At 40.1% G+C, this 27,496-nt stretch overlaps 3 protein-coding genes across 4 annotated transcripts; all 3 read left to right on the top strand.

Annotated features, from left to right (window-relative positions):
* The first annotated feature begins 147 nt into the window (after nt 1–147).
* dhx16 (DEAH (Asp-Glu-Ala-His) box polypeptide 16) lies at nt 148–16,750 on the top strand. The gene is made up of 21 exons (XM_067511231.1): nt 148–426; nt 1,333–1,535; nt 1,694–1,929; nt 2,756–2,924; nt 3,025–3,081; nt 3,243–3,497; nt 3,628–3,861; nt 4,659–4,850; nt 5,471–5,581; nt 5,794–5,909; nt 6,423–6,633; nt 7,019–7,117; nt 7,991–8,143; nt 8,603–8,743; nt 9,783–9,945; nt 10,056–10,174; nt 11,214–11,281; nt 11,798–11,960; nt 13,162–13,323; nt 15,766–15,939; nt 16,113–16,750. Exons 2-21 carry the CDS (start codon nt 1,338–1,340, stop codon nt 16,239–16,241), a joined length of 3,150 nt encoding a protein of 1,049 aa, XP_067367332.1. The 5' UTR covers nt 148–426; nt 1,333–1,337; the 3' UTR covers nt 16,242–16,750.
* Nucleotides 16,751–17,866: 1,116 nt separating this feature from the next.
* rnf183 (ring finger protein 183) lies at nt 17,867–22,856 on the top strand. 2 transcript variants are annotated; one of them, XM_067509233.1, is made up of 3 exons: nt 17,867–18,149; nt 19,187–22,561; nt 22,660–22,856. In XM_067509233.1, the coding sequence occupies exon 2, from the start codon at nt 19,226–19,228 to the stop codon at nt 20,177–20,179; it is 954 nt and encodes a 317-aa protein (XP_067365334.1). In that variant the 5' UTR covers nt 17,867–18,149; nt 19,187–19,225; the 3' UTR covers nt 20,180–22,561; nt 22,660–22,856. The 2 variants fall into 2 exon arrangements, with proteins under 2 accessions (XP_067365334.1, XP_067365333.1); XM_067509232.1 differs by having other exon boundaries at nt 17,869–18,140.
* Nucleotides 22,857–23,877: 1,021 nt separating this feature from the next.
* Nucleotides 23,878–27,402, top strand: mgat1a (alpha-1,3-mannosyl-glycoprotein 2-beta-N-acetylglucosaminyltransferase a). The gene is made up of 3 exons (XM_067509228.1): nt 23,878–24,105; nt 25,070–25,975; nt 26,131–27,402. The coding sequence occupies exons 2-3, from the start codon at nt 25,358–25,360 to the stop codon at nt 26,827–26,829; spliced, it is 1,317 nt and encodes a 438-aa protein (XP_067365329.1). The 5' UTR covers nt 23,878–24,105; nt 25,070–25,357; the 3' UTR covers nt 26,830–27,402.
* Nucleotides 27,403–27,496: the final 94 nt, after the last annotated feature.

Here is a 27,496-nt window from a genome sequence, read left to right as displayed (position 1 = left end):
ATGTACAACGTTTTCTAAAGATGATACCTGGAAAAAATGAACATATAACCATGCCAGTTATTGTTGTTGTACTTCAGACGACCAGAGGGGGCAGTGAACACAGCGGGGTGTGCTGCAGCTATACTCTTCTTCTGCAGATTTCTACGATGTGTTTCCGCTTTTCACTTTAACGTGCGTTAACCTAAGGTTAAATTCGCAAAACATTGCCTGATTTTATGTTTTATCTGGTTTTCTGGTTTAGAAAAAAAATATATAATAAGCAGTTTGCTAGGGAGAGATGGACGTATTCACAAAGTGTCATTACAGGGCACTTGTGAGCTGTAATTTAAATTAACTCTACATTTGTAGCTGGAGTTAGCGGAATTAGCTAATACGTTCTACTACTTTTGTCATAACAGCAAACTTGTTTCAGCGTCTTTATCGGCGGTAAGTGTGGCTGAAGGAGCAATCTGGTCTCAAAGTAAATCCATCAGCGCTTTTTTTAACAATTTATATATTTTTTTAAAAAGCTAAGACTGCATTGAAAATAACTGAATAACTCACTGTAGTAACAGTAGTTTAGTGCAGTTACGTCTGCAGTAAATTTTCATGTAAACGCAAAATAATTGGCCCCTTTCAAGCATAATGCTCAGTCACATGTACGACATGTATCTTGTGGTTGAACAGAATTAACATTGTTTTTGTCATATATAAGGTTTATTTGTTGTATGGGTCAACAGTTGTATTTGATGATAATTATTGTTCAAGCTTGAAAGCTATTATTGCTACTAATGGTGCTACTAATGTTACTACTACTGTCGAACACTTAATACCTTATAGGAAAAACTCATATTTGTGAAGCTGAATTGATCATATCAGAAATCTTTCATATGTAATGTTGTAGCCTCTTTATTTTCAAATGCAATAATAACACTTGAAGACAAGTAAAGATACATTCATAAAATAATGCCATGAATAGCTTTTTTCAGTGAACTTCATACAAAGCTCAGTAAAGAGAGAAAAAAAATACATTCTTTGGTTTGTCTTTAACTGCTAGCACTAGTACTCTTTTTTTCACCTGTTTGCCAGGTGGGTTTTTCCAAGCATATTTGGATAATTTGCCATAGTTATGGCTCATAAATCTTTGTCTGTTGAAGTTGCAATAAAAACACGGGCAAAAAGTCTGAAAAGTCAAAAAATTTCAGCCATTTAACCTTTACTGTGTTGTTCATTTCAGACTGTGTTCCCAATAGTAGTGGTAAATATTAACTTGAGGTGCTTGGTATAAACATCTAGGTCTGCATCTGGATTGTGGATAACCATGTTTTGTTGTCATGACTGCTTACTCAACAGGCACCATGGCCAACTTGGAGCAGTGGGTGAATGACCGACTCCATGACATCCTTGGGTTGAGCGACAGATATGTTTCTCAATTCATGATCGGCACTGCACGGAAAGCATCCAGTTCTCAAGACTTTGTGACTCGTCTTGAACAGACTGGCACAATTGACATTGACCAGAGTGTGATTGCCTTTGCTCAAGATCTGTATGACAGGGTATATATTTAAAATCGTATCCTCTTGTCATACATTGTCATAACATATCTGCATGAACTTCAAATGCTTCAAACACTATACTATTTGTTTGCATTTCAGTCTGGGAAATTTTGTTAGGAATCAATCCTGTAAACAGACTTTTACTGTGTGTTTTATAGATTCCTCGCAAGCCGGTTGTTGAGAAACCATCCCGTGAACTAGAACGACAGGCCATTGAAATGGAGAGGAAGAATCGGACGTACACCTTACTGGAGGACAGCGACAGTGATGGAGATGTGAAGGGGAAACAGAAAGAGAAAAAGAAAAGCAAAGACAAGGACAGAGGAAACAAGAGGAAGCACATTAGACAGAAAAAACAGAGTGAATCATCCAGTGAAGATGAAGTACCTAACAGGTAATTCAGATTTTTCTAAAATAATTTCATTGGATTGTTTTTCTTGCTTTTTATTGCTTTTTTTATAATGTCCTATGCATTTACATATGTTTGGTTAAGTGTTACAAATTGTAGAGCAGGACACGTTCTCCCAAAATGTTTGTGAGTTTATCATATTTTGGTCATGGTTTCAACTTCTTCTTTGTTGCAGTTTTTTCTGGCTATGTGGTCATAGCTACCGTAAAGGGTGTTTTGAACTGAAGTTATTTACAGACAGTAATATTTATAAATGAGTGGGGGAAAAAGAACAACCAGAACAAAATTAAGTTTTAGATATTTTATATACTAATATGGGGTTTTTCTGACATACTGCAAATATTGTTAGTATCTCATCTGATAAAATTGTAGCTCTGAATTAAATTGGATTGCACAACTGGTGTTGTTGAAATGAGATTGCAGGCAGAGAAAACAGAAGTTGTAAATGTTTATTATAAAATAACCAATCAGAGCCCTTTAAGTTAGTAATCCATCCATTCATTATCTTAACCCCTTGTGCTGTTAGGGTTGAAAAGTTTTGAGAGCCTATCCTAACTATGATTTGGTGAGAAGCACGGTAAGCCCTGCATAGGCCGCAGAATAGCATTCAAACTCAGATTAACACCTATGTGCAATTTAGATTTACTAGTCATTGTAACTGCATGTTTTGGGACTTTGGGAGGACCGGGGTACCCAGAAGAACATGCAAACCCCACATAGAAAAAACACAGCTGGCAGGTTTTAAATTTGTATTAAAGATTTAAAATCTAGTATGGAGGAATCTTTACTATGGATTTTCTTCCAATATCAGAGGTAATTCAGGCCAGCCTGCCAAGAAAGAAGAGGAGGAAGAGGAAGAGTGGGAAAAGGAAGAGAGGGAGCGACTGCATGACATCGAAGAGAGAGATGCATTTGCTGAGCGTGTGAGACAGAAGGACAAAGACAAGACTCGCAACATAGCAGAGAGGACGGATAAAAAAGTGGGACACGAGTGAATTGCAGCACAGCTCATGCTTTTATGAAATATGACCTACTATTCCATGCAGGTAAACAACTTCACATTTTTATGGCTTTCTGCAGGCTTATGAGGAAGCTCAGAAAAGGCTGAAGATGGCTGAAGATGATCAGAAAAATATGGTAGGTGCTCTGACTTGGTAGACGCATTTCTGTTTGAACTAAATAAACTATGTTTATGAACAGAATATCTTGTTACTATATAACAGCATAACTTCTGAAAGAAAAAATTTGTTTTTGAAGAATAGAGATTAAAGATTCTAATCCTCTGTCCTTCTCTCTAGTTGCCAGAGTTGAGGAAGCGTTCCCGTTGGGAATATCTAAAGAAGAGAGAGGCAGAGAAGCTAGAGGACCTGGAGGCAGAGATCCGGGACGAGGAGTACCTTTTCTCTAAAGAAGAGTTGACTGAGAGGGAGAAAAAGGAGCTGTCATACAAGCGCACCCTTCGGGACCTGGCTGATGAGTACAAGACGGCCGGTGCAAAGGAGCAGGAAGAGCGAAAGAACAGATACTACATGCCAGAAGAGAAGAGAAGCAAGGTAGGAACATGGATGGTCACATACTGCACTAGAGGGGCACTGTGCAGAAACCGCCACCCTCTAAATGACTCACCCTCTAAAGTACATATGTTCACTCCCCCCATCGCTCTCTCTTTTCCTTGCTGATCAGGAGGTGCCCCTGAAGGACCTGGAACTGGAGGAAACTCCCATGGAGCTGGGAGGAGAGCAAGGCCGCTGGGAGGAGGAGAGGCTCAAGACGGCTTCTCTGAGCTTCGGGGCTAAGAAGGAAAGAGAGCAAAGAATGAGGCAGGAGCAGGAGAAGTATCAGCTGATCCTGGAAGAGGATGAGATGATCGACTTTGTCAGCACTGCCATTACCATGAAGGGGACTCGGTCAGAAAAGGTTGCGTTCATTTTAAACCTTTCACTTAAGTTTTTCTGTCTCAGTTTTCATTTTCCTGAAAACTTTGTCATTTGTTGTTTGTTTTTTTGAGGGGGAACTCCACTGATTTACACTTCACATTTTCACTATGGGCCTGGAAGTTCTAGTTGTATAAACTCTTTTTTTGAAAACTGGATAAATATCCTCAAGTCAGCCATTGGCTGAGAAGACTGCAAATTAAAATTAAATTAGCTTCCAGACCTCTGTGGCCTGCCTCTCATCTCGATTGGTTGGTAGTGGCTCAAAGCCGCATTACCAGCACACACCTGAGCGTGACATTAGCATCCATATGTGCATTGTTTTTTACTCTAGCCTTATTGTAGGGCTCAGTGATATGGCCCCCTGTTATCCTTTTACATTTTGGAAACATTGTTAAGAATAACACAATTAGCAGCTCTGCACAAGTAACAAAAAAGTAAGCTCCACCCATAGTAAACAGTGACCAACACTGCATCGCTGAGTGCATCAACAGCGTACCATCATAAAGTAATGGTTGCTAACAAGTGCTTAAGCACCACAAACTAAATCATTCAAAATATATTAAAAAAAGGATTGGACGAAAAGAAACTATCAAAAATACAATCCCTGTAAAGACACATGTGTCCCATGATCTGTCAGTGTATCTTAAATTAAGAAAAATCTGTCCTCTTTACTCATCGGAATTTACTGCGGAATGTGGAAATAATAATGTGTTAGAATTATAATGTGTTGGGGAAAAAGTGACTTAAAGTGGCATTTTTCTCTGGCCTGGTGTTTAGGAGCAGCAGGCCCTGGTTCTGTCACAGGCTGAGCTACAGAAACAGTCCATGCAGGAGGTCCGACGCAGCCTTCCCATCTTCCCGTACAGAGAGGACCTGCTTGCTGCTATTCACGAGCACCAGATATTGGTCATAGAGGGGGAGACGGGCTCTGGAAAAACCACTCAGATCCCACAGTACCTCTTAGAAGATGTGAGTGTAGAATGTAATAACCAAATGTACTCACATAGTAAGCATGTTAATCTCTACTACAAACCTCAGCTACTCAACATATAATTTGGATTGAGTGAAAAGTGAAGGTTAAAGAGACGGTGAAGGAAACATCTTTTATTCTTTTATGCATTTTTTCTGCTCTCTCTCTTTTATCAGGCTTGTGCATTACCTTTACCCTTGATTGACACTTCTTTTCTGTCAGACTGTACTTTATGCTGTGGTAAATTTGCTACTTGGTTTTAATTTTTTTAATTAAAGTGAGACTTATAGCCACACTACAACATGTAAAATGTCATGATCCACACAAAAACTAAAGTGTTTAGGGAGGGATTATCTACCGGACTACTTTTTAGTTGTGGTCAGTAACTTCCTTATGTGTCTGCTGGTTGGCAACAAGACACAAGAACTTGTCCTGAAAACAGAGTGTTTTGTTAAATGTGAATGCAGCCAAGTCAGCTGTTTCCCACTGTTTTCAGTACTTAGAATAAGTTAAGCGAATCAACCTTTGAATATGCTGTATTTACCATATAGACAATAACATAAGACAATTACATACATTTTCCAAAGTGATAGACTTTAACTTGTTGTTCCTCTTGCAGGGCTACACTAATGGAGGCATGAAGATTGGATGTACTCAGCCTCGCAGAGTGGCAGCCATGTCAGTGGCAGCTAGAGTGGCTCAGGAAATGAGTGTCAAGCTTGGTAATGAGGTGAGCTTGCTGCATTATTATGTTTGTACCATTTTTGTAGCATCACTATAATTAATTCTAGATAGAGCTGAATAAGTCAATTTAACATCCGTACAACAACAGCTGATGGTAACAAACATCATTCATTATTCAATACAATGGCACGTTTCTTAAAACAATTTAAAAGTTAATTCAAATTTGTGTTTTACATATTAACTTATTGCTTCAACCAGGTTGGTTACAGTATTCGTTTTGAGGACTGCACATCAGAGAGAACAGTGCTGAAGTACATGACAGATGGCATGTTGCTCCGAGAGTTTCTCACGGAGCCTGACCTGGCCAGCTACAGGTAACAAAAAAGGTGAAAAGGGAATCACCAAGTAATTGTCACAGGGAGTTGCTACTTCAAGCCGAGCTGATACTGATTAGAGTACTAATATCACTGATATCAAATATTCTTGCCTGAATTGTAGCGGGCTTGTTATAATATTACTCGAGTAGTGAAATGGCAACATTCAACATTAGGATGTACTCATCTGGTTTGGATGAACTTTGTAAACTTCAGCCGATCAGTGTGAGTTCCTAATAATGTCCAGTCGGTTACATGTACTATACAGTTTAAGCATAAAAGTTCTTGGCCATGTGGTTTGAGACACCGTAAAAGATAAATACAAACACAGTGCCTGGCCGTCACAACCTGTTTAGAAACCAAGTTACTGTGCATATAATCCACAGTTATAGAGTTTTTTGCTTATGTTTTTATTGGATAGAAATTTTTAATGTTTTCTTAGAAAATATGTGGTCATCTTGTGTTTCACTCATTGATCCCCTTTCCCATTGCTTTTTCTCTTTCCTCCTTCAGTGTGGTGATCATAGATGAGGCCCATGAGCGAACGCTCCACACAGACATCCTGTTTGGTCTGATAAAGGACATTGCCAGATTCAGACCAGACCTGAAGGTGCTGGTGGCCAGTGCCACTCTGGACACCGAGCGCTTCTCTTCATTCTTCGACGATGCCCCCGTCTTTAGGATCCCTGGCAGGAGATTCCCTGTCGATATCTACTATACTAAAGTAGGAACGGGCATGGTTCTTGAATCATTATTGGAGTACATGTTACATTTTTTTCATAAGTGATGAAATATTAGTGGGAAAAAGACAGGTTTTCCCTGGATTCCTCAAAACAAAACTTTACTCACAAACAACTCCTTCTGTTTTCTCACTCATTTATAGAAATGTGTAAGCCTGTATTTACCAAAATGAACAGTACATGTAACACATTTTAGTGACTCCTTACGCAAACTTAATGGCCTCTGCGTGGGTCACTAAACTTGTAGCATGTTGAAGTAAGTTAGCAAATTTTGTTAAAGATTCTCAGGACTAAATGAGCCTAGGCATTCCCTACCCCCAAAAGTCTACTGTTGTGTTAATGTATGTATCTGTATGTTGGGTTGTCTAGGCTCCAGAGGCAGACTACCTGGAAGCATGTGTGGTATCAGTCCTACAGATCCATGTCACCCAATCACCTGGAGACATTTTGGTTTTCCTCACTGGACAGGTATTGTTTATGTCAAGCTCATTTTTCTCAGAAAGTTTTGTTTTGACTACAGTTGTAATCGGCTCTTTCTTGACATGTAAAGTGAATTGATTTAGAATGCAACAATTTTAAGATGTGTTTACACACCTCACAATTCCTTCCTAACAGTGTCCATGTCTTCCCCTTACATATTTAGCTTCTAATGTAACTAATAACATTGTTCAAGTGTTATGTGTGCTAATATCTTTCTTTGTGTAGTTTATCAGTTTCTCATTAGACATAGCAAAATTTACCATAACTGTACAAGGAAAAAACTCACTTTTCAATGACAACAAAAAAAACATCAACACACCCCTTACGCTAATATGCAGCATGAATTCTTGTCATTGTCTGACTTTCCCCACTGTGGGTCCTTGTAGTGCTAGAAAATGACAATGAAATGTTGCCTCTTATTCTTTTTGTGTTCATAAAAAGCCAGTAAACATGAGCAGGACCAGGAAAAAAAAGAAGAATTTGAGGCAGCTTTACTGGCAAAGTCTCTGGACACCTACAGGAAATGTGATTCCACTATCTAATGTGTCTACTTTATTTAAACACTGATCCAAAAACAGTTCCTTTCACTTATTTAGAAATTTAGAAAGTTATACATATTTAAGTCAACAAAACATGGAGCAAAATAAAGCTACAATGAACCATAACATATGTACAGATGAGATTGTTTTAAATTATAAATTATATATAAATTTGATTTTTGGACAAAATGTCTTCTAAGGGCTTTGCTGCTTCTGCCATCATTTTATTGCTGTAATATGCAATAATAATTATAACAATAAGCAAGTGCTTGTTACTGAGTTGCTAGTGAACACTTTAACCTTTTTTGTGTGTGTCTGGCAGGAGGAGATTGAAGCGTGTTGTGAGCTGCTCCAGGAGAGATGCAGACGGCTTGGATCCAAGATAGCAGAGCTGCTGGTCCTTCCCATCTATGCCAACCTGCCATCTGACATGCAGGCCAAGATTTTCAACCCTACGCCACCTGGGGCCCGTAAGGTGAGACAGTGTCTTTTTTTGAAGGAGAAGAATATTTGGGAAAAGTCTTATTGTTTCCTTATGGAACTGCCCTAGAAATAGCACATCACTGTTGCAGTAACTGGCAGCTGCAAAACGGTCAGTGCACCACAATAAGATATTCCTTGAGAGATAAATAAAGACAGTAGATCCACTTTCTGTATTATTTGTGTAGCAATCAAGAGCCTTCTCATATTTACCCAGATTAAATATCTGTGCTATTATTCACCAACAGAGGCTGCTGTAGTACAGTTACGTTTCGTAGAGACTCGGTATTCTAGTTTTTCAACATTTTTAAAGGAAAAGCCTCATTTTGATGTTTTGCCGCATCTTTGTTCCCATTGTTTAACAGCTGGGTTTAATCTTCATATTGCTTTGTTTGTCGGCCGCTTAAACAACGAACCTTTTGGCCCTCTGTGTGTTCTCTTCCTGTCAATTCAGGTGGTGGTGGCCACCAATATAGCAGAAACCTCACTGACTATAGACGGCATCATCTACGTCATTGACCCAGGCTTCTGCAAACAGAAGAGTTACAACGCCCGCACCGGCATGGAGTCACTCATAGTCACGCCCTGTTCACGGGTAACTGCACTCAGTTTTTATCAATGTTTAACAAGCAGGGCGTTGACGTTGAAGTGAATGGATTTAGGTTATATCTTGGAGTGTAGTAAATGCATAGTTCTACTCAGTCGGGTGCAGGCCACAAGCTGTGATCTTGTACTGACCTTACGTTCTAATTCTGGTTTCGCATTTTAACTTCTATTGCTGAATGTACTAAGTACAAGTAAGAAGGTGTGTCTTACCTTGTGCTTTCTCAGAGTGCTTTCTCCACATTTATGCTAATTAATCACATATTTAAAAAAAAACATACACTTTGGTGAAATGTTATGCACTACGTTAACTGCTAACAACTAACCAGCTTGTAGTGTGGTGCAGCAGCTGTTTCTGTGGTAAAAATTCTACAGAGCTCTGATGGTAACTTCACACTATGCTAATGCACTGCCTTACAGTTGATCACTAAAATCCGATTTATTAGCATAAAACTTTACATTTAATAGAATGTGGTAATGTTTATTTTATTGCTAAAATGTTAACTGGTAACAAAATAATAAGCCCATGTTTTGTTAGCACATTCTAACACTCGGAAAACTGTCGTAACCAAACGTTTTCTGAGGTCAATGTTATTTTTTTGTTATTGTTATAAACACAGTGACTGTGACTTTGTAAATACAACCATCACCAGCTGATGCCAGGGTTATGTGGGAGAGCTGATCTTATTAGTGCTGCTACATAAATAGAAGTCAATGTTTGACAGACTGCTACATGGACGTCATTTTCTTTTAGCTCTTTCCGTCAGTCATGCTGTGTGTTATATTTTGACACCAGTCAGGTATTTGCAAAAATGATGATACGAGGTGATCAAAAGGCACAAACAATGCAACACATTCCCATTTCCTGTGTCGACAGGAGGGCAAAAGACAAAATAACACTGTCAGAGCGCGTCCTTTTTTGCTGAAACATACATGTGATCAACATGTCCAAGTCAACAGTGTGTGACCTCCTTAGCTTGTGCATTAGATTCTAAAACATTTATGTACTCATATCGTGTGTTTGATTTCAGGCATCGGCCAACCAGAGAGCAGGCCGTGCTGGAAGAGTGGCTGCTGGTAAATGTTTTAGGCTTTACACAGCCTGGGCCTTCAAACATGAGATGGAGGAAACAACTGTGCCTGAGATTCAGAGGACCAACTTGGGAAATGTAGTCCTGCTGCTAAAAAGTCTAGGTGACTAAAGATGTTACTTTTAAAATGTCATACACATAGCTTTTAGGCTTAAGCACATATTTCACCATTTGTTGCCTCTGTGAAATAAGCCAATACATTTTTGCTTGCAGGCATTAATGACCTCATTCACTTTGACTTCATGGACCCACCTCCTCATGAGACTCTGGTCTTAGCGCTGGAGCAGCTCTACGCCCTTGGAGCACTCAACCACCTGGGAGAACTCACCAAGGTTCAAATTCAGGGCACATATTTATCACTTAATGGAACTTGATGCAGCAAATTTATGTTTTTTTTTCATTATACCAGCATATAAATTAATGTGAAGAAGCTCGTATTTATACACAGAATGATCGCCTGAGCCAATGAGCACCTCCATTCAATTTAATGGAGCTTAATAGTGAGTTAGAAATCACTGTTTAGCTGTCTGGCTTTAGTTCATTTTCATTGTATTTGAAAGAGAAACTTCAAATGAAAGCCGCACTAATGTGTGAATAAGCAATTGTTTGCTAACAAGTTTAATAAAACAACCTTAATGTGAACAATTTGTTTCTGCTGGAGCCAGGCAGCCAAAAAAATCAAGTATTTCAAGTTAAGTTATAATGCAGGGAATTTACATTTTCCTGGTAAATAGTGATTTACAAAACAAATTGGGGGCTGCATTACATCTAATTTGTCAGCTGTGCCTGCAACAGGAAAAACATTTTAACATTTACCCAATTGTTAAAACCTTGATGCTCTAGATTGCAAGAGTCTCCAAGGTCCTTGAAAGAGTAACTTAACATTAAATTCCTATTTGAACTAGTAAATTATTACACTTAACATTTGATCGTGGTCTCATTTTTACCAGGCTCTTTTCCCATTTTAAGTGAAAATCCAGTAAATTGTAGACCCTCCCAAAATAATGTAGATAAATAATATGCCCATTATCGTCATTAGTAGTTATGTACAAAAAGCTGTGGAATGTTTTTCATTTTTTTTTACATTTTTGACTTGAATCACAGACTTGCATAATACATGCGTGAAGTCCATCACTCATGTTTGTGTGCATACTTGCTTATTGCACACTACGTACCTGATGCTGTTGATGCCTTGTCACTACTCTTTCACTTCCTTGATGAGAAGTGATGATAAGTGGTAGAGATGACTCAATGTGTTTACAGTTTAAAGATTTTTATAAGGTTCTTCTTCTCACGGGTTTGCCTGTATCCATCATTGGTTATTAATACAGGTTATTTTTCATTAAATGAATAACTGTTTTTGTTTGTTAGCTGGGTCGCCGGATGGCCGAGCTACCAGTGGACCCCATGTTGAGCAAGATGATCCTGGCCTCCGAGCAGTAAGTCTTCAGTCTGAAACTAGCATGAACCTTTAATTGTCAGGTCAAACTTCCTGTCTAAATACGGTGTGAAGCAAAATTATTATGCGATATAAATATTTAATCCGTTAGAGATTGGGAAACCTGCAAGCTTTGGTGATAGAGTTGTATCAACAGGCTATAGAACAAGTTCATTCATATAAAGATTTACCAAGAAGTATTGTAAATATGGGTTTGAATATCAGTTCTTCAAGCATAAGGAAATTATTATATCCCTTAGTAAGACTGAGCAAATGAGATATACATATTAACTGTGAAATTTAAAAAAAAATGTTTTTACTGCTGGTTCTTCTGAGCTAAAGTAGAAGGCTTCTTTACATCGATTTTAACTCGTATACTTCCCCTACATATCATCTAGAAAATGTTTGAAATGCACTTCAAACCTCCAGCTTATTTAGCGATTGCATTGGAGTTCAGGATGAAAACCTTATTCCAAATGTCTTTGCGCTTAACTTTTCCCTGCTATGCTCTATCCAGGTACAAGTGTTCGGAGGAGGTGTTGACAATAGCAGCAATGCTGTCAGTGAACAACTCTATTTTCTACCGGCCCAAAGACAAGGTGGTGCATGCGGACAATGCTAGGATGAACTTTGTGGTGCCGGGAGGGGACCATCTCGTGTTACTCAATGTCTACACACAGGTAAACACATCTGGATAACGGGCGTTAAGGCTGAAGATGTAAAAAAAAATAATACACCTGTGTCACAACAATGTTAAAAAATTGAATATCATATCATTCTTTCTATAATTGTTATTTGTAAGTTGCTGCATAATTAAAAATAAGGATTTCACACAGCCACACATTATTCTCCAAAAATGACACCAAATGCAATTTGTTTTTTATGTGTAGTGTAAGGATTATCTGACGGTGTTTCAGTGGCTGGTCAGACACATGAAGGACATTACATAAAGTACAGAACCATTGTTTACAAAATGCTGCTAACCTGCGAGATTAAATTTAGTTGCGGTACTGAAACAAAAAATATCAACACATGCAGACACAACACTTAAATTTAAATAAAATGATTATGGTATCAAATGAAAAGATGTTTTTGGATTTAAATTATCAGTTTGCTGAGGTCAGGATGTTAGAGTTGAATCAGTACCTCTCTCACATGTCTCATTACAGAATTCACTGTTGTTAGGTAGGTTTAATTGCTGGGTTACATCATTTACCTAGGGAAACAAAGAATGTTTGGTTTGTGCACAAACAAGTCTCCAACACTTGACATCTTGACATCTTGACATCTACTGTTACACCAGTTTAAACCTGCTCAGGAGTTACCAGTTTGTAGCCTGGAGGACAGGAGGAATACTTTAATCAATACCATGAATGTGAATGTTTGGCAGTTTAGCCTCTTACAAACATATTGCATCGTGTTACATACTGTTGACTTATAAAGTTAACATTTGAATTTTATGCTACATTAGTGTGTGTGTGTGTGTGTTGGCACTGAAACTTCAGTGCTTCTCTGCCTTTAGGCTTGTGATCACTTAAAATAATGCTTTTATCATATGTTGCATAATTTACCAATCATAGTTATGTAATGAAACCAGAAATGTTAACCTCCTGTTGGCTCTACTGAAAATACTGGCTGGCTTCATCCTCTAGGGACGGTGAATGCCTGTATGAAATTAAATTTGTCCACTGGTTGTTGAGATATTTTAGTGTCAAACTCTTTAACTTGCAACTTCTTGTGGAATCCAGACCCCCCCCCAAGGTATTTAATGGATTTACTGCCAGTGGTTGTAGAAACTGAAAAACAGAAATTCAGCTATTCCCTTAATCACCAAGAACCCAAGTGTTGTTCTTACTCAGTTGTTATGTGTTTCTCCCTCAGTGGGTGGACAGTGGCTACTCCACACAGTGGTGCTATGAGAATTTCATCCAGTTCCGCTCCATGAGAAGAGCCCGCGACGTTAGGGAACAGCTGGAGGGTCTGATGGATCGCATTGAGGTGGAGGTAGTCAGCTCCCAGGGAGACAGTGTGCCCATTCGCAAGGTTAGTGCTACTGATGAACATAACTTCTTGCAAACAAACAACTTTGTCTCCTGTCAAAATAAATACATTAATAAATGACTTTTGCAAAATTGAAATCTCACTTTAACAATCAGAATGTTTCAGTTTTCAGTCTTGGTAAGAAACTAGCACATTTGTAGGTTTGTTCAAAATCTACTGTAAAATTTTCACTCAGCTTGAGAAAAACCCCAGCCTTGCTCATTCATTTGGATGGGGTTTGTTTATGCAGTGGTATCCGGCTTTACAGGGGGCTCATTCAAAACAACACAGCCTGGTGAAAAAATTGGATCTGGTTCGGCTTTTTCTGAAATGCAGTATGAAGTCGTCCGGCAAGGTGCTGCATTCACCAGTCACGCAGTCGCATTCTTGGTGGAGTGCTTTGTAACATATTTGTCATAATTCTGCTTTTTACCAAAGACGGTTGCCAATGGCATATACGCCCTTTAAACACAGAATCTGACCCATCCACCGCATGTCCTGGACACTGACACTGGTTCAAGGTAAACTGCTCAAGATGAGTGACAAGTGTTTGAAACTTGACAGAGTGGAGGGCAGCACGTTGTCAACATTGTGTCATCAGGCAGCAACAGGATATTTTGGGGGATATCCTGTTTCCTGAAGTTAAATGGAATCTTGTATCCTGCATAGGGAGGTGAAAGTTCACCGTCGGCTCAAGGCTTGAGGCACATAGGCACATGCTTTCTGTGTTTTGTAGAGTTTTGATAGTTTCTATCTGTCTCTACAAAATGTGTAGAGCTCTGAAAGTTAAATTGTTGAAGAAGAAACCTGTAAATCACCACTGAGCAGAGGCTGCATGTGCAAACTTCTCATATCAGGAACTGCGTGTGATGTGAACGCACCCCTAAACCACTTGAGATAAGCAAGTGTGTTTGTTTTATTAGCTGGGTTACACCTTTTCCCATCACATGCTGCCTTTGCCTTTGTCTGATCCTGCAGCCAAATATCCAGAAGCTACTCCATAATATATTTGTTATTATGAATTTAAACTTTAGCAAACAATTATATCAGATATAACAAATGGTTTGGTTGAAATCTAAAGAAAATTAGAGAAAGGTTTCGGTGGCATTCTGGATAATCTTTTTTTGTTTTAAACTAAGAGGAACTCACAGCTCCATTCTTACTACACATGTAAATGTAAACAAGATCAATATTTGGGGGAAAATAATCCCAATGACAGATGCACATTTACCTTTCGCACCTAGTGACTAGTGTCATTTTGCAAACACACCCAACGTCACCTGGCTTAGTACACAGCAGGCGTGGACAGCTTTGAGTGCACAGAGTGAATCTGTAAAAACAAGAATGGAAAAGCTCCGTCTGAGTGTTTGGACAGCAGCTGTCAACTTATACCAAAACGCTCTGCCCTAGATCCAAACCTTGTTATCAATTCTCGGAAGTTTCTCTGATATTTCATTTGAATTACAGTGCTTTTCATGTTATAGCCTTTTTAAGACACAGGTTCCTACTTGGACCACACCTAGCTGTATTATATATTATTTCTGCACTGGTCACTAATTTGACATGATCCTTGTGAGTGTAATAAATTTTTATCTTGCGTTTTGTTTCTATAGAAGTCATAGATTTTTAGTTACACAGTTGAAAACTCAGAGGACAACGCTGATTTAGGTAAAGTTAAGCGAGGCCCATTTTCTTCTGCAGACGATTTAAGCAAGTTGTACATAGCCTCTAGGTTAAATTTATTTTTGTCTCAAAAGTCCAAAGGTAAAAAAAGATGGTCAGTGGGGGAACTGACTTCAGTTAATACTATTAAGAAATGGACCCACTGTCCAGACAATTATCTAGTTGGTATATAGATCACAAGATGTGTCAGGATTTGATGACAGTGAGCGTCTGAAATTGGACAGCTGGACTTATATCAGTGGCTTCATGTTGTTTGCACCAGTGACTGTGATCAGTGCTCATTAAAGAAGAGTTCATTTCTTTGGGGAAGTCCTGAGTATGATCATCTGATCATCTGTGTAGATGATAATACATCGACCTCGTGTTGAAACGGTGTATTTTAATTTCTTTTTTTGCCACTTACTAATGAGTCTAATCCACGATGCATTAGTCACACTGTGTTACACCTTAGACTGGATGGACCAGTCTTTATCATGTGGACTCCATATGCTTCATTTGGATTATCACACTATTTTTGGAGTCTCATTGTTTATAGCATTTTATCTAAAGGAGCAGTCAAAGAAGTGCATCACTGTATTTGTGACTTAGTCTGACTATGACCTTTTAGCCTTTTGTGTTCTTATTGTCTCACCTATTTTTCTATTTATTCTAACAGTGCTGTTTTTGTTTAATGCTGCTTTGCCCCTCCCCGATTTCTGTGCACCGTGGTGATGAATCAGCTGTTTACAAACCCCCCTCTACCCTGTGTTGTCCTCTTCTCAGGCGGTGACAGCCGGATATTTCTATCACACCGCGCGACTGAGCAAAGGAGGTTACAAAACAGTGAAATATCAGCAGACAGTCTATGTCCACCCCAACAGCTCTCTGTTTGAGGAGCAGCCCCGCTGGCTCATTTACCACGAGCTGGTCTTCACCACCAAGGAGTTCATGAGACAGGTCTGTCTGCTGAGGATGTGACACTGTTTTCTTTGGAACAGAAACTATTAAAGAGATTTGCAGTTTTAGAAAATAATAGCTGGAAGTGTGTTTTGTTTCAGGGCTTATTGGTTAATGTGGAAATTGGAAGATTGACACATCACATTGACTCTTTCTCTCTTCCATGCATGCAGGTGATTGAAATAGATAGCAGCTGGCTGCTTGAAGTGGCTCCTCACTACTACAAGAGCAAAGAACTGGAGGACAGCAGCAGCAAGAAGATGCCCCGCAAGCAAGGCAAAACTAAAGAGGAGCTGGGCTGACGTGATCATAAATGCTCATGGGACATAAAAAAGCGTAGGGGCTCACCCCCTCCCTCTCTCAAGGCAGACTAAATGTTTGGGAGTGGCATGAAAACCAGGAGACGTGTAAATGTAGTAGTTTGGTTCAGGACATGAGCAGCTATGAGTTTTGTCTTCACATGCTGTAAAATTTTCAGCTGTAGCCTGATATGGCATTTATGACAGCATTCACACAAATTCATCATAATAAATTTGGACCAAATCTGCCAACACATTGGAGCCTGAACATAAACACGTTGCGTAAGAAATGCATCTACGAAGAAGTGTTTCACAAACCTAGGAACTGGTTTAATCATAAACTGGCCACAACATTAAAGAACTTGGATTGCAGTTTCAACCGCAGCAGTGTGGACTCAACACATGGGATTTTTCAGCTCATTTTGGGGCTTCAGTTTGTTTTACAGGTGGTTTTGAACTCCAGATCTTGTTTATTTGCAATTTTATAGGGCAATAAAATTTTATAAACACTTTATTTTTGTCCTGCATAATATCCTCGACAAAACAAGTATGTCAATTGTGTTACACTTCAATAATTGGTCATTACATTAGTTATAACTACCTTTCAAATATCAGGTTATTAGTCTGCACCAGGAAGTAAAATATTCAGTTCAATTCAGTATTATTTTATTTATATAGCAAACAGTTCACAACACAATTGTTACATTTAGTTATATTTAGACCCCTGGTGTGAAATGCTTCTTGTTGTACTACAAACACAGTAATTGTGTAAGCTTGGAATACAGTTCCCTTCATATATAATCATCATAGGTTTTCAAAAATAAAGATCACTATTGGCATGTGGCATTGTTAACATGATGCTATGCCAAATAACTGACTGAAGAGACCCTTCAGGACTCCCCTGGATGTTCTAATGTAAGAAATGTTCTAATGAAATCATCCCTCACTTTGAGGAGCACTTGTGTCGACGCAGCAAACACAAATGTGCTGTGTGTTTAATAAAATATTTGCATGTCTCATTGTTTTCTCAGACAGGGTGTATTCTCATAGTTTCAGAAAAGGTTAGATAAAAAGATGAGTAACTGTGCAGTGAGAAAAGCTTAAGCTACAAAAATATTCCTGTTTCCTGCACTGTGATAGAGAGATGCATGACAGGTATGAGGCACTGATGCGTGAACCTTTTGTCTTTATGAGAAACATCTGCATCAACTCGTCACTTTTTCTTTGGTATCACACAAATAGGCACTTAGAGGTAGAGAATATTAATCTGTTCATCTAGTATCAGACCCATAATGCTGTTGTGGCCAGATCTGATACTGAGTAACAAAGGCAGAGAAGTTGAATTGCCTGATAAATTAGCTGCAATCACTGACAGAGCTGCCTCTGTGTCACAGTTTGACACCTGCACAATGTATGTTCTGCTATGTCATTGGAAACACACCAGAGTTATCAAAGTAAATTACTTGCTTATCTACAAAATCCACCCAGACAGACACAGCAAGAGAAAAAACAAACAAAACAAACAAAAAAAAAACACTGTCACTATAGCTGGTCCAACTGGTCTGACAAAGAAGAAAAAGGAAGGGCGGGAGTCAGCAAGACAAGCAGCAAGGAGGAGGGTTCAGTGGAGGCAGCTGTGCATTAGAAATAAAAAACAAGGTACAGGAGGAAAACTCACTTTACAGAACAGGAGAGCAGGTTCTATGGAGACCAAAAGAGTTCTTGGCTAAAGTATTGTAGTTTGTTTTTAGTAATGAAGCTTGGTTATGTCGAAGTTTCTTCTGCACTGATACACAAAAGGATTATTTCACCGTTCAGAACATCTCTGACGACGTGACCTGACATTCATCTCCCTCAGCAGGCCGGTGTTTGCGCACCAATCTGTCCAGCTTTTAACCGGTGGTGAGTAGTGTATGTACCTTTACTCAAGTACTGCACTGAAGTACCATTTTGAGGTACTTGTACTTTTATTCCACTCTATTTATTTGACAACTTTAGCTATTAGTTACTTTTTGAAGATGTATAATGCTCAAAAAAAATATGATCAGCTAAAAAATTGCAAAGTATTACTATGGAATAACCAGGCAAAGTACATACAATGATTTTTTCGGCTCCAAGTCTCTGGGTTTTTTAACCCTTATGTATTAATAATTATTATTTTCACCTTTGAATCTTGGTAAAACCAATCAGACTTAGACTTGTACATTTATGTCAACACCATCAAATGCAATAGTGTTTAAAAAAATAGTTGTTAGTGGAGAACTTACTTTAAGTACCTTTGTATTTAAAGTACATTTTAGAGCATGTACATAGCACTTTCACTTGAATACAGAATACAAAGACAGCTACACCTACTGGAGTATTTGTTTGGGCAAGTACTTGCATTTTTACTTCAATATAAAGTTTACTACCTCTACAGTTGCTCCCTGCTGTCTTCATCCACAAACCTCAGTACTTTTTGTAGAAACTCTCAAATCTAAGTAGAAGGAACTGCATTTTGTACATTTGGAAGGAAACTGGCTGCTAAAATGTGAGTTGTGTTGGAGAAGTTAATCACTCACTATGTACAATGTGCAGGTGTTATGGAAGGGTTGCTGCGACTTTTCGAAACAATGAAGCCATGACACAAACTGATCTGTCACCTTGGTGTAGTTTTACCATAAAAGCCTTAGAAACTAAAATCTGTTTGTTCTCCCAAAACACACATTTGCTGAGGATTCCTGTGAAGGAAAACCTTTTAAACAAACTCTAATTTATCATAAAGGCAAAAGCATCACGTGTGCTGTATCAACTTTTTACTAAAATGACGTATAAGTTTGCGAGAGATTAGACATTGTTGCTTAATCATTGTGAAACAGCAATGATGATTGTGCAGGTAAAGTTTTAGTGTATTTCCTGCACGGTTGAGTTGGGATACAATATCTTACACAAGGTTTTATTTTTCACAGCTCCTGTTGGCACGCTTCCCCTAACATCATCCAACGAAGATGAACGATGACAGGGAGAGACACAGGCCTGAGGGGAGCTGTAGCCAGAACCCTGGAGCCCCCAACGTCAAACCTAAGCTTGGCCAGAAAGAGCAGAGCAGCAAGGAGAGCCAGTGGATTAATCAGAAGCCTTCAAAGGTGAGGAGATCGAGGAGCACAGACTCTGTAAGAGGGGATAGAGGGAGAAGGAGGGAACGAGACAGGTCTCAGGGAGAGAGGAGGCAGCGCGGGAGGAGTGAGGAGGCCCGGAGACAAGACAGCAGAGAGGGAGGCAGGAAGGTGAAGCCCCCTGAAGATGACGTGGAGGACACTGAGTGTGCCGTGTGCTTTTGCACCTATGATAACATCTTTAAGACCCCAAAGCTGCTGGCGTGCGGCCACACCTTCTGTCTGGAATGCCTCGCACGCATCAATGTGACCTCTCCTGAGGTCAAGACCCTTTGCTGCCCTGTGTGTCGTGAGCTAACCAGACTCCCCCACGGCCAGGACCTGCCCCGTCTCGGCAACAACGAGGACATCATAGGCAAACTCCCACCAGAGATGCAGAGGGCACTGTCTATCCGCTTCAAACGCAACAAGGGCAAACTGCTCCTGAAGAACCCTCCTGCCAACAACCCCATCAACTCTAATGTCTTCGCCCTGCCTAAAAAAGGTCACAGTGGCCCGGCGCCAGCAGGTGGTGACCTGACCTTAAGTGCAATGGAGCAGGGAATAAGCCCAGCCACTGTGGTGAATGTCGGCAGGCCTCCTAACAGGGTGAGAGGTCGCCTGCGCAGGTTGTTCCGCTCAGACCAGTGTTACTACGCTGTGGTGGCATCCATCATCACCATCACAGTGGCGCTCATGCTGGTGGGAATTTTGGCTTTTGTGATCGTCCCCAACGTGGTCATTTACCGGAAGCCTTTTGTTCCAGTAAACCAGACACTAGAAAGTCACCCAGGAACTGACGATTGAACTACTGCACACATAAGGCACTGAAGGGGCTGTAAAGATGAGACCATAGGGTGGAGGCAGAGAATATTACACAACAAAGCACTGGGGCACATTTGAGCTGCATCACATTGGACGAAATGCACTGAAGAAATGAAGGAAAACAAGGACGGCAACATTTTTTCAAACAAAGGACACACGGGCTTGAAGTTACACATGGAGGTTTGGGGCAAACAGGTGTTACCTTTGTCTTCTTTTCTCAAAGTGTTTATAATCACTGTGAAAACAAGGAAACTGCACAGCATGAGTGAGGCCACTGTTCAGAATGATTAATAAGCTGTAAATGTCGAAATGCCCTCTGATGAATTCTTTTGATTGAAGGCTGTTCTCTGTAAGGGTTTTCTAGCTCTCGTATATTTATTTGTTGACTGACTCATTGTACATAGATGTAAATGAAGTGTTTTCTTTTTTCCACATGTAAGACTGGGCTCTCCTCATTCTCAGTATTTCCCATACACAGACGCTCTGCCGTTTTCAAGCTAATCTGGATTTTTTTTTTTTAAATATTAAAGCTGATTAGTGGTTACCTTTTAACTGCTCTGAGTTATTAATACAACCCTGATTATAGTAGAGTCAGAGCTCCTCTTGCCTTCCTCAGAGCTGTGAGACCCTCTAGTGGTGTGAAAAGAACCTGTTACCAAGGTGGCTCAACTACTGAATTTCTCATCCGCTTTGTCTTTCTATTTTGAGGCTGTCGCACCTGTCTGACAACATTTTTGTCCTTAACTTTCTGCTGTGAGTTTTGACAATATGTTGTCATTAGCATTAACATGCCACCCATCTCGTCAGCATGGACAAAGCACCACCAAAGTGTCACCAAAGTTCAAAACAAACACTGCAGGAATGTCAGAAGAAAGATTTGCACTGTCTTCATGGATCAGTCTGTTGTTCAGCTTATGCTGCAGCTGAATGGTCTGTAGCTGCTTTTAAATCAAGTGAAAAATAATAAGATCAAACTGCTGTAGTTGAAATGGACTAATAAATTTTATCTGCACTATTATTCTATTTTACTTAATTACTCATTGAGTTAATGAGTTTGCTTAATTAGCTGTGGGCACACTTGTAGAAGCTGTCATGAAACATTGGTGAGGCTTATAAAGACAATAGCTAATTGCCTGGTTAAAAACTGGACAAACCAGTTGCTTTACAGACACATGACACAAATAGCAACTAAAGGTCTTCTTTTATGTAACTGTAAAAAGTGAAAGCATCGTAAGTGCATTGTATTATAAACCAGAACCATTAGGCCACATGCACCATAATGTGTGACATACGGGTGCAGGACCAGATGCATTGTTGTATTATGTATCATCCAGGGGTGTTCTTATGGGATTTTCTTTACAATGCTTCATATGCTTATAGGTCATACAGTTTGTCACGTATTTTGCTTTACTTGAGTTATTTCTCTTTATTGGTTGAATTCATTTCTGTATGTTTACTTGTGACAGAGTAGCCTATTTACCAGTAGTTTAGGCTTATTACTACGTGTGAGTACTTTTTCCACTATTGTCTGAAGACACACCCACCTGACGAACCCCGGGACTCTCGAGGCAAATATGGTCTGGAGGACCAGACTAGAAAAGATCCCCCTCCTCTCATCCACTCCTTATGCGAATTGACCTCAAAACATTAGACGGCTGTTTGATTAGAGGCTTTACATTAGAACCCCCGAAGTAAACAACAACGCCCCCAGAACCAGAATCTCCTGCGGACATTGTGTCAACCACTATGACTTCCAACCCATCCGCGTCCGCCTTGTCTGCTGTTCTCCGGTGTCGGGGAAATATCTGGACCAGGAATACGCCGACCCAGCGGCCTGCCAACGCTGGGTACAGCCTCGGACTGGCCGGCGGAGCTCTGCGCGACTCGCCAGATGAGCGCACCCGGCCAAGGCAGACGTCAGCGTGGGAAGCTTTTGTCAAAGCAGAGCGTGTTGCGGTGACGAGAAAACTGAGTGTTGCGTGTAGGTCGCCCCGGGTGCCCGCTAACATATTGACAGGGGACGCGCACTCCGCTTCCCACGCTGTCCAAAATGCGCTGGCGCGCAGACTGATTCGTGGCCGATCTAAAGGGCCTAAAATAATATTCACATATGAGACACATCCTGCACACGTCTGTAAAAGGCTGTTTGCTCAGGAGATCAGTATCCATCCAACTGGTGTTGTTTTCAAAGTGTCCATACGTTTAATGGAAAATGCAGGACACTTAGTGAAGACACTGAAGAGCACCTGCTTAACTTTGACTGTGCTGGTGTCCGGAATGATGTTGTTGTGGACGTCCAGCAGCAGCAGCAGCCCCGATGGTGCATCGCATCATGAGGAAAATATTAAACGCCGTGTTCATCAGGTAGGGCCGCATTTAAAAAGCCCTTTAATTACAATATTGATTACAATACTGAGAGCAAGATATAAACATACATTAAATGTAACAATTTCCTCTTTCAGGCAAATCGACAAACCCACAGTCCCACTGACCTCCCCTCCTCCAAGGGCAACTTTGGCTGTGGACAAAAGATCACAGAGGACAGACCTGACTGAGACAGAGTCCAAGGCCTCAGCCCCAAAAATACACACTGTGATATAACAATATTTATTGACTTGTACTTGCCTTTTGCAATAAACAACCCACATCTGGTCATTGACCCAGTGGAAAAAGGGTTGTAATTTTTTTCTCTAGTAGGCTAATTAAGGTAAACAAGTCAACGATAGTGACCAGCATATAGCCCTGTTTTCTTTAGGCTTCCAGGTGTGTTAGGTAAATTAATGGCAGCATGTTTTAGTTTTGAACTCACCCCAGACGATTATTTTCCATATGCAGCATAAAAAAAAAACAAACAAAAAAAAACTTTGCAATGTAGTAAAAGGATAAGTATCTCAAAATTAAAACATTCAAATCACATCTAATCCAAATTAAATAGTGTAAATACGTCGAATACTTGAGGCTTTGACACAGGAATTCAAAATAAAAACATCTTGTTTTTTGCACATATTAAAAAGTATTCACTAAATTCTTTTATTACAACAATTACTGTTTTGGAATTTTGATTTACTGACAGTTAGCAGTTTTTGACCCACTTTACTTTGTCGGGTTGAGTGGGGTTGTGCTTTAAATAAGAAAATTTAAATCTCTTAGTATATGTAATATTATGAGTGCAAATGATAGTTTTGTTTGTCAGCATGCTCGACATATGACATTCCATCAAATGGAAATCTTTGTTTACAGTCCCCTGGATGTTCAGCAGTGACATAAGAAGAGCTGGTAATGTCAGCACTGGTCCAGTAAACTGTGTCCAATTCCAGCTGAACCAGCCACTGAGCACTCTATATACTTATTACTCTCCTGTGCATGTTGATTATTCAGGAAAAAGTGCAGCACACATTTGCCACACGACCAATGCAATGTACTGTTCATAAGTGCACCTCTTTGCAGCCAACTGCAAAAAGACATGTGGCAGCTATTTTAAATAGGATCCACATCAGTGGCCCTGTTTTTTTTAAGCTGCCCTGCCTCTTTTCTACCATATGTCTAAGGGACAGTGTGTGAAAAAGCTTTAGAAATGGACCAAATTGACTCGCTGGTTTTAATGAGCTCCCCAGGGAGCAGCTCCTGTTGCGTAATAATTACCCGTCCTCAATGTGGGCGGGACTTCCCCTGACTGCCGGTAACCAGGAAGTCGTCGTTTTACGTCCCTCCTCCTCCTCCAGCCCTGCAAGAAACCAGATACACTAAAGGGGTGTTGAGTTGCTTCACTGGCTGGGAAACTTCACAGGGAAACTGTTTTTCTCCCACCGGCTGCGCCCTTTCTCAACGTTGAACTTCGCCGCTCGTCATCGAAGAGGAAGGGAATTGAGAAATGGCCACTGTCAGAAAGAAGTGGTCGCATTGTCGGGGTAAGGACTCGTTTCAGCACGGTCTTCCTCAGGCTACAGTGTTTACAGCCTCACAGTCGAGTATAACCTGTCTGTCGAGAGCAGGGAGGCCGAAACCCACGTCTTTAACTTGCAGTTGTTGTTGGGTTTTTTTTTCAACACGAATGCTCGTTTGTTAGGCTTGTTTTTTTTTACGCGGAGCCACAGGTGATAAGAGAAAATCGATGCGACAGTTTGGGTGAATCATCACTTTACACGAACTTCCCTCAAAATGGGAATGAACATGAACCCATTCGACTTCCTGCTTGGTTTCATGTTTTTCTGTTGTTTCCACGTGTCTGCACTCACCCGCATCTCTGCGTAACAAGCATACGTTTGTTAATTGTACAAGTCATTTTAAAGCAAACATTACATAAATAAAATGCAGCACGTTGTCTGGAAGGCTTTGCTGCTTTTTCTTTGTCACCAGTGCAAACTGAATATCTTTGGGTTTTGGACTTTTAAGACATTTTAAAGTTTCGTGGATCTTTTATTTGCTCAGCTATTTGAAAAAAACAAAAACTCTAAATAGAATAGTAATTATTTGCAAACTTAATATAAAGTGAGGACACCACCGTTGCATTTGCATAGTTTTGGATCACACCCTCCTATGACCGTGCACTTGTAGTAATTCATTGAGACCTCTTTCCATATCTCAATCACATGGTCCTTAACAAACACAGCATCTTTGTGAACAATCATTTCCTCCCTTTGAGCTTCTAGGCTGATGGAGGGTCCCTCATACTTTGTTTATCACCAAAGCATATTCAGTTTCCTATATGTCAAAGAAAATCATCAAACTATCATGTTTGAGTATCTGGAACCAGAGATCAAAGAAAAGTTTCCTGAATTACTTTAAATATTATTTTATTATAAAAACAAAAGACATTCTATTCAGTGTTCCATAGTCTTTTTCTTAAAGTGCAATGTGTTCTCATTATTTCAGATGGAAAAGGATATTGAAAGTTGAGGACCTGCCAGAATCACAACTTTACTCCAGCATGTGCCATATTTAATCAATTATTACCTTTTAGTGACACTATTGTTCCCCTATAAGTCGAGAAACTGTGCCGTGAGCCAACAAGGGATGACTCCACTACTGTGGTCATGCACTAGATATAATACGTAGGCGGCCCTGCCCATTTCCCTTTCCCATTCCCCTAACAAGAACAGGATCTGTCTGTTCAGACCGCATCTTCCTGAGCCCACTAGTTTCCCTTTAAGCATCTGTGCCATGATCTGCAAGAGAGGCTCCGTCATTTTCTGTGGCATATTGCTGTTTATCAGCTGGAACGCCATACTGGTGATTCTGTTGTGGGGCAGACTACCGTCCAGCAAACAGAACGCGCCAAGCCGAGAGCTGAGGCCTGCTAATGATGTGTTGGGGGATATTCTCCAAGTTGTCGACACAATCGAAGTAGAGCTCGAAAAACAGAACCAAATCCTGATCCAGATCCAGAAACATCCGTTGGTGTGGGAGCCATCAAACAGAAACAAGCCAAAGGGCATTGCCCCTTCTCAGCCTGTCATTCCTATCCTGGTTATCGCCTGTAACAGGATCATGGTGAAGCGCTGCTTGGACAAACTGCTGCAGCACCGTCCTTCAGCGGAGCTTCACCCAATCATAGTGAGTCAGGACTGTGGACACGCTGAGACCTCTGAGGTGATTCGTTCTTATGGAAGTCAAGTAACTCATCTGAAGCAGCCGGACTTGTCAGATATCGCTGTTCGGCCAGAACACAAGAAATTTCAGGGCTACTACAAAATTTCCAGGCATTACCACTGGGCGCTCAACCAAGTGTTCAAGACACTCTCACATTCCTCTGTTGTGATTGTAGAGGATGATCTTGAGGTAATTACATGATCTATGAAATAATTACTCCAGTTAATGTTTTTGTAAGTATTACATTGATGTTCTTTTATGTGACCAAACTGAACAATAAATAACAAAGTTTGCATGTTTTACAGCATGTCAACTGTAACTGAGTTATTCATCTGTTGCTCTAGGTGGCGCCAGACTTCTTTGAGTACTTTCGAGCCTTGCTGCCGCTCCTGAAATCCGATACTAGCCTGTGGTGTGTATCAGCCTGGAATGACAACGGCAGGGATGGCTTTGTAGATCCTGGCAAAGCAAGCCTGCTTTACCGGACAGACTTTTTTCCCGGTCTGGGGTGGATGCTCCTCAAGGAGCTGTGGGAGGAGCTGGAGCCCAAGTGGCCTGCTTCATTCTGGGATGACTGGATGCGTCAGCCAGAGCAGCGTCGCAACCGTGCCTGTATCCGGCCAGAGATCTCACGGACTTTAACCTTTGGTCGCCAAGGTGTGAGCATGGGTCAGTTTTATGACAAGTACCTGCGTTACATTAAACTCAATACCGAATTTGTGCCTTTCACCAAGTTGGACCTGGGTTACTTGAATGAAGAGACATACAGAGAGAATTTTAAGAAGGAGGTTTACAGTGCTCAAGTGGTCACATATGAAGACATAAAACAGGGGCTACTTAAAGGACCTGGGCCCTTCTGTCTTATATACTCAAGCAAGGACAGTTTCAAAATGCTGGCCAAAAACCTGGGAATCATGGATGATTTGAAGTCCGGAGTACCAAGAACAGGGTACAGAGGGGTTGTCAGTTTTTTCTCAAGAGGAAGGAGAATCTATTTAGCCCCTCCTCCAGGATGGACCCAGTATGATCATACCTGGAGTTGATAATCCAGAAGAAAAGCTATGGGCTATAGCCTTTTTCTGAAATGTATTGTTGACCAAAGACGAATGTCCTTTCAGTTCCTCCTCGAATGCTATGTACTCTAGTTTATTGTCCTTGATAAGGATGAAGGTTCCTCCTTCTTGTGTAGGGATCAGTGCCAATGTAACTCAGGTCTTTCTCATTATTCCAAAACAAAGTTTTAAAGGTGTAGCATCCAGCCTAAACAGTTTGTTGTACAAATCTACTGTATTTCACCAGAGATCTATTTTTATATTTTGCTAATTGTGCACATGACAAAAATGAATGCAATCAATGCAACCCTAAATTGCCACTTTTGTTTAAATTATTTGTAATGTTTGATTGAACTGTGTCTTGTATGAACATGAAATTATAATCTTTGGTATGGTTGCTTATGGTGTTGGTGAATGGGCGTAACTGCAGTATCCTCTGTCTTAATTTTGTCTTACAAAAAAAAAGCTCTTCCTACTGACATTGTATTGTCACGTAATTTTGTCTCATTTTTTGCAAACATTTGACTTTGTATATTTTTGGAATTAAAAATACATTAAATCTGGTATTCTACTTTTTAATTACAGTAGTTACATATTTCACATTCACACAAGGAGTACAATATTCTCAGTTCATTTGATTTAAATTAGATTACTACCA

This window comes from Channa argus, chromosome 7 (assembly GCF_033026475.1).
Source record: "Channa argus isolate prfri chromosome 7, Channa argus male v1.0, whole genome shotgun sequence".
Taxonomy (NCBI): Eukaryota; Metazoa; Chordata; class Actinopteri; order Anabantiformes; family Channidae; genus Channa; species Channa argus.
Note: the sequence above shows the minus strand (reverse complement) of the source record. Positions and strands in the feature narration are given on the sequence as shown.

Excerpts from the sequence above, each read along its gene's own strand:
- dhx16 (XM_067511231.1), top strand. The coding sequence starts at position 1,338 with ATGGCCAACTTGGAGCAGTGGGTGAATGACCGACTCCATGACATCCTT. Across the intron at positions 8,744-9,782 it reads TAGTCACGCCCTGTTCACGG|GCATCGGCCAACCAGAGAGC; the intron begins GTAACTGCACTC and ends GTTTGATTTCAG. Across the intron at positions 13,324-15,765 it reads ACAGTGTGCCCATTCGCAAG|GCGGTGACAGCCGGATATTT; the intron begins GTTAGTGCTACT and ends TCCTCTTCTCAG.
- rnf183 (XM_067509233.1), top strand. The coding sequence starts at position 19,226 with ATGAACGATGACAGGGAGAGACACAGGCCTGAGGGGAGCTGTAGCCAG.
- mgat1a (XM_067509228.1), top strand. The coding sequence starts at position 25,358 with ATGATCTGCAAGAGAGGCTCCGTCATTTTCTGTGGCATATTGCTGTTT. Across the intron at positions 25,976-26,130 it reads TTGTAGAGGATGATCTTGAG|GTGGCGCCAGACTTCTTTGA; the intron begins GTAATTACATGA and ends CTGTTGCTCTAG.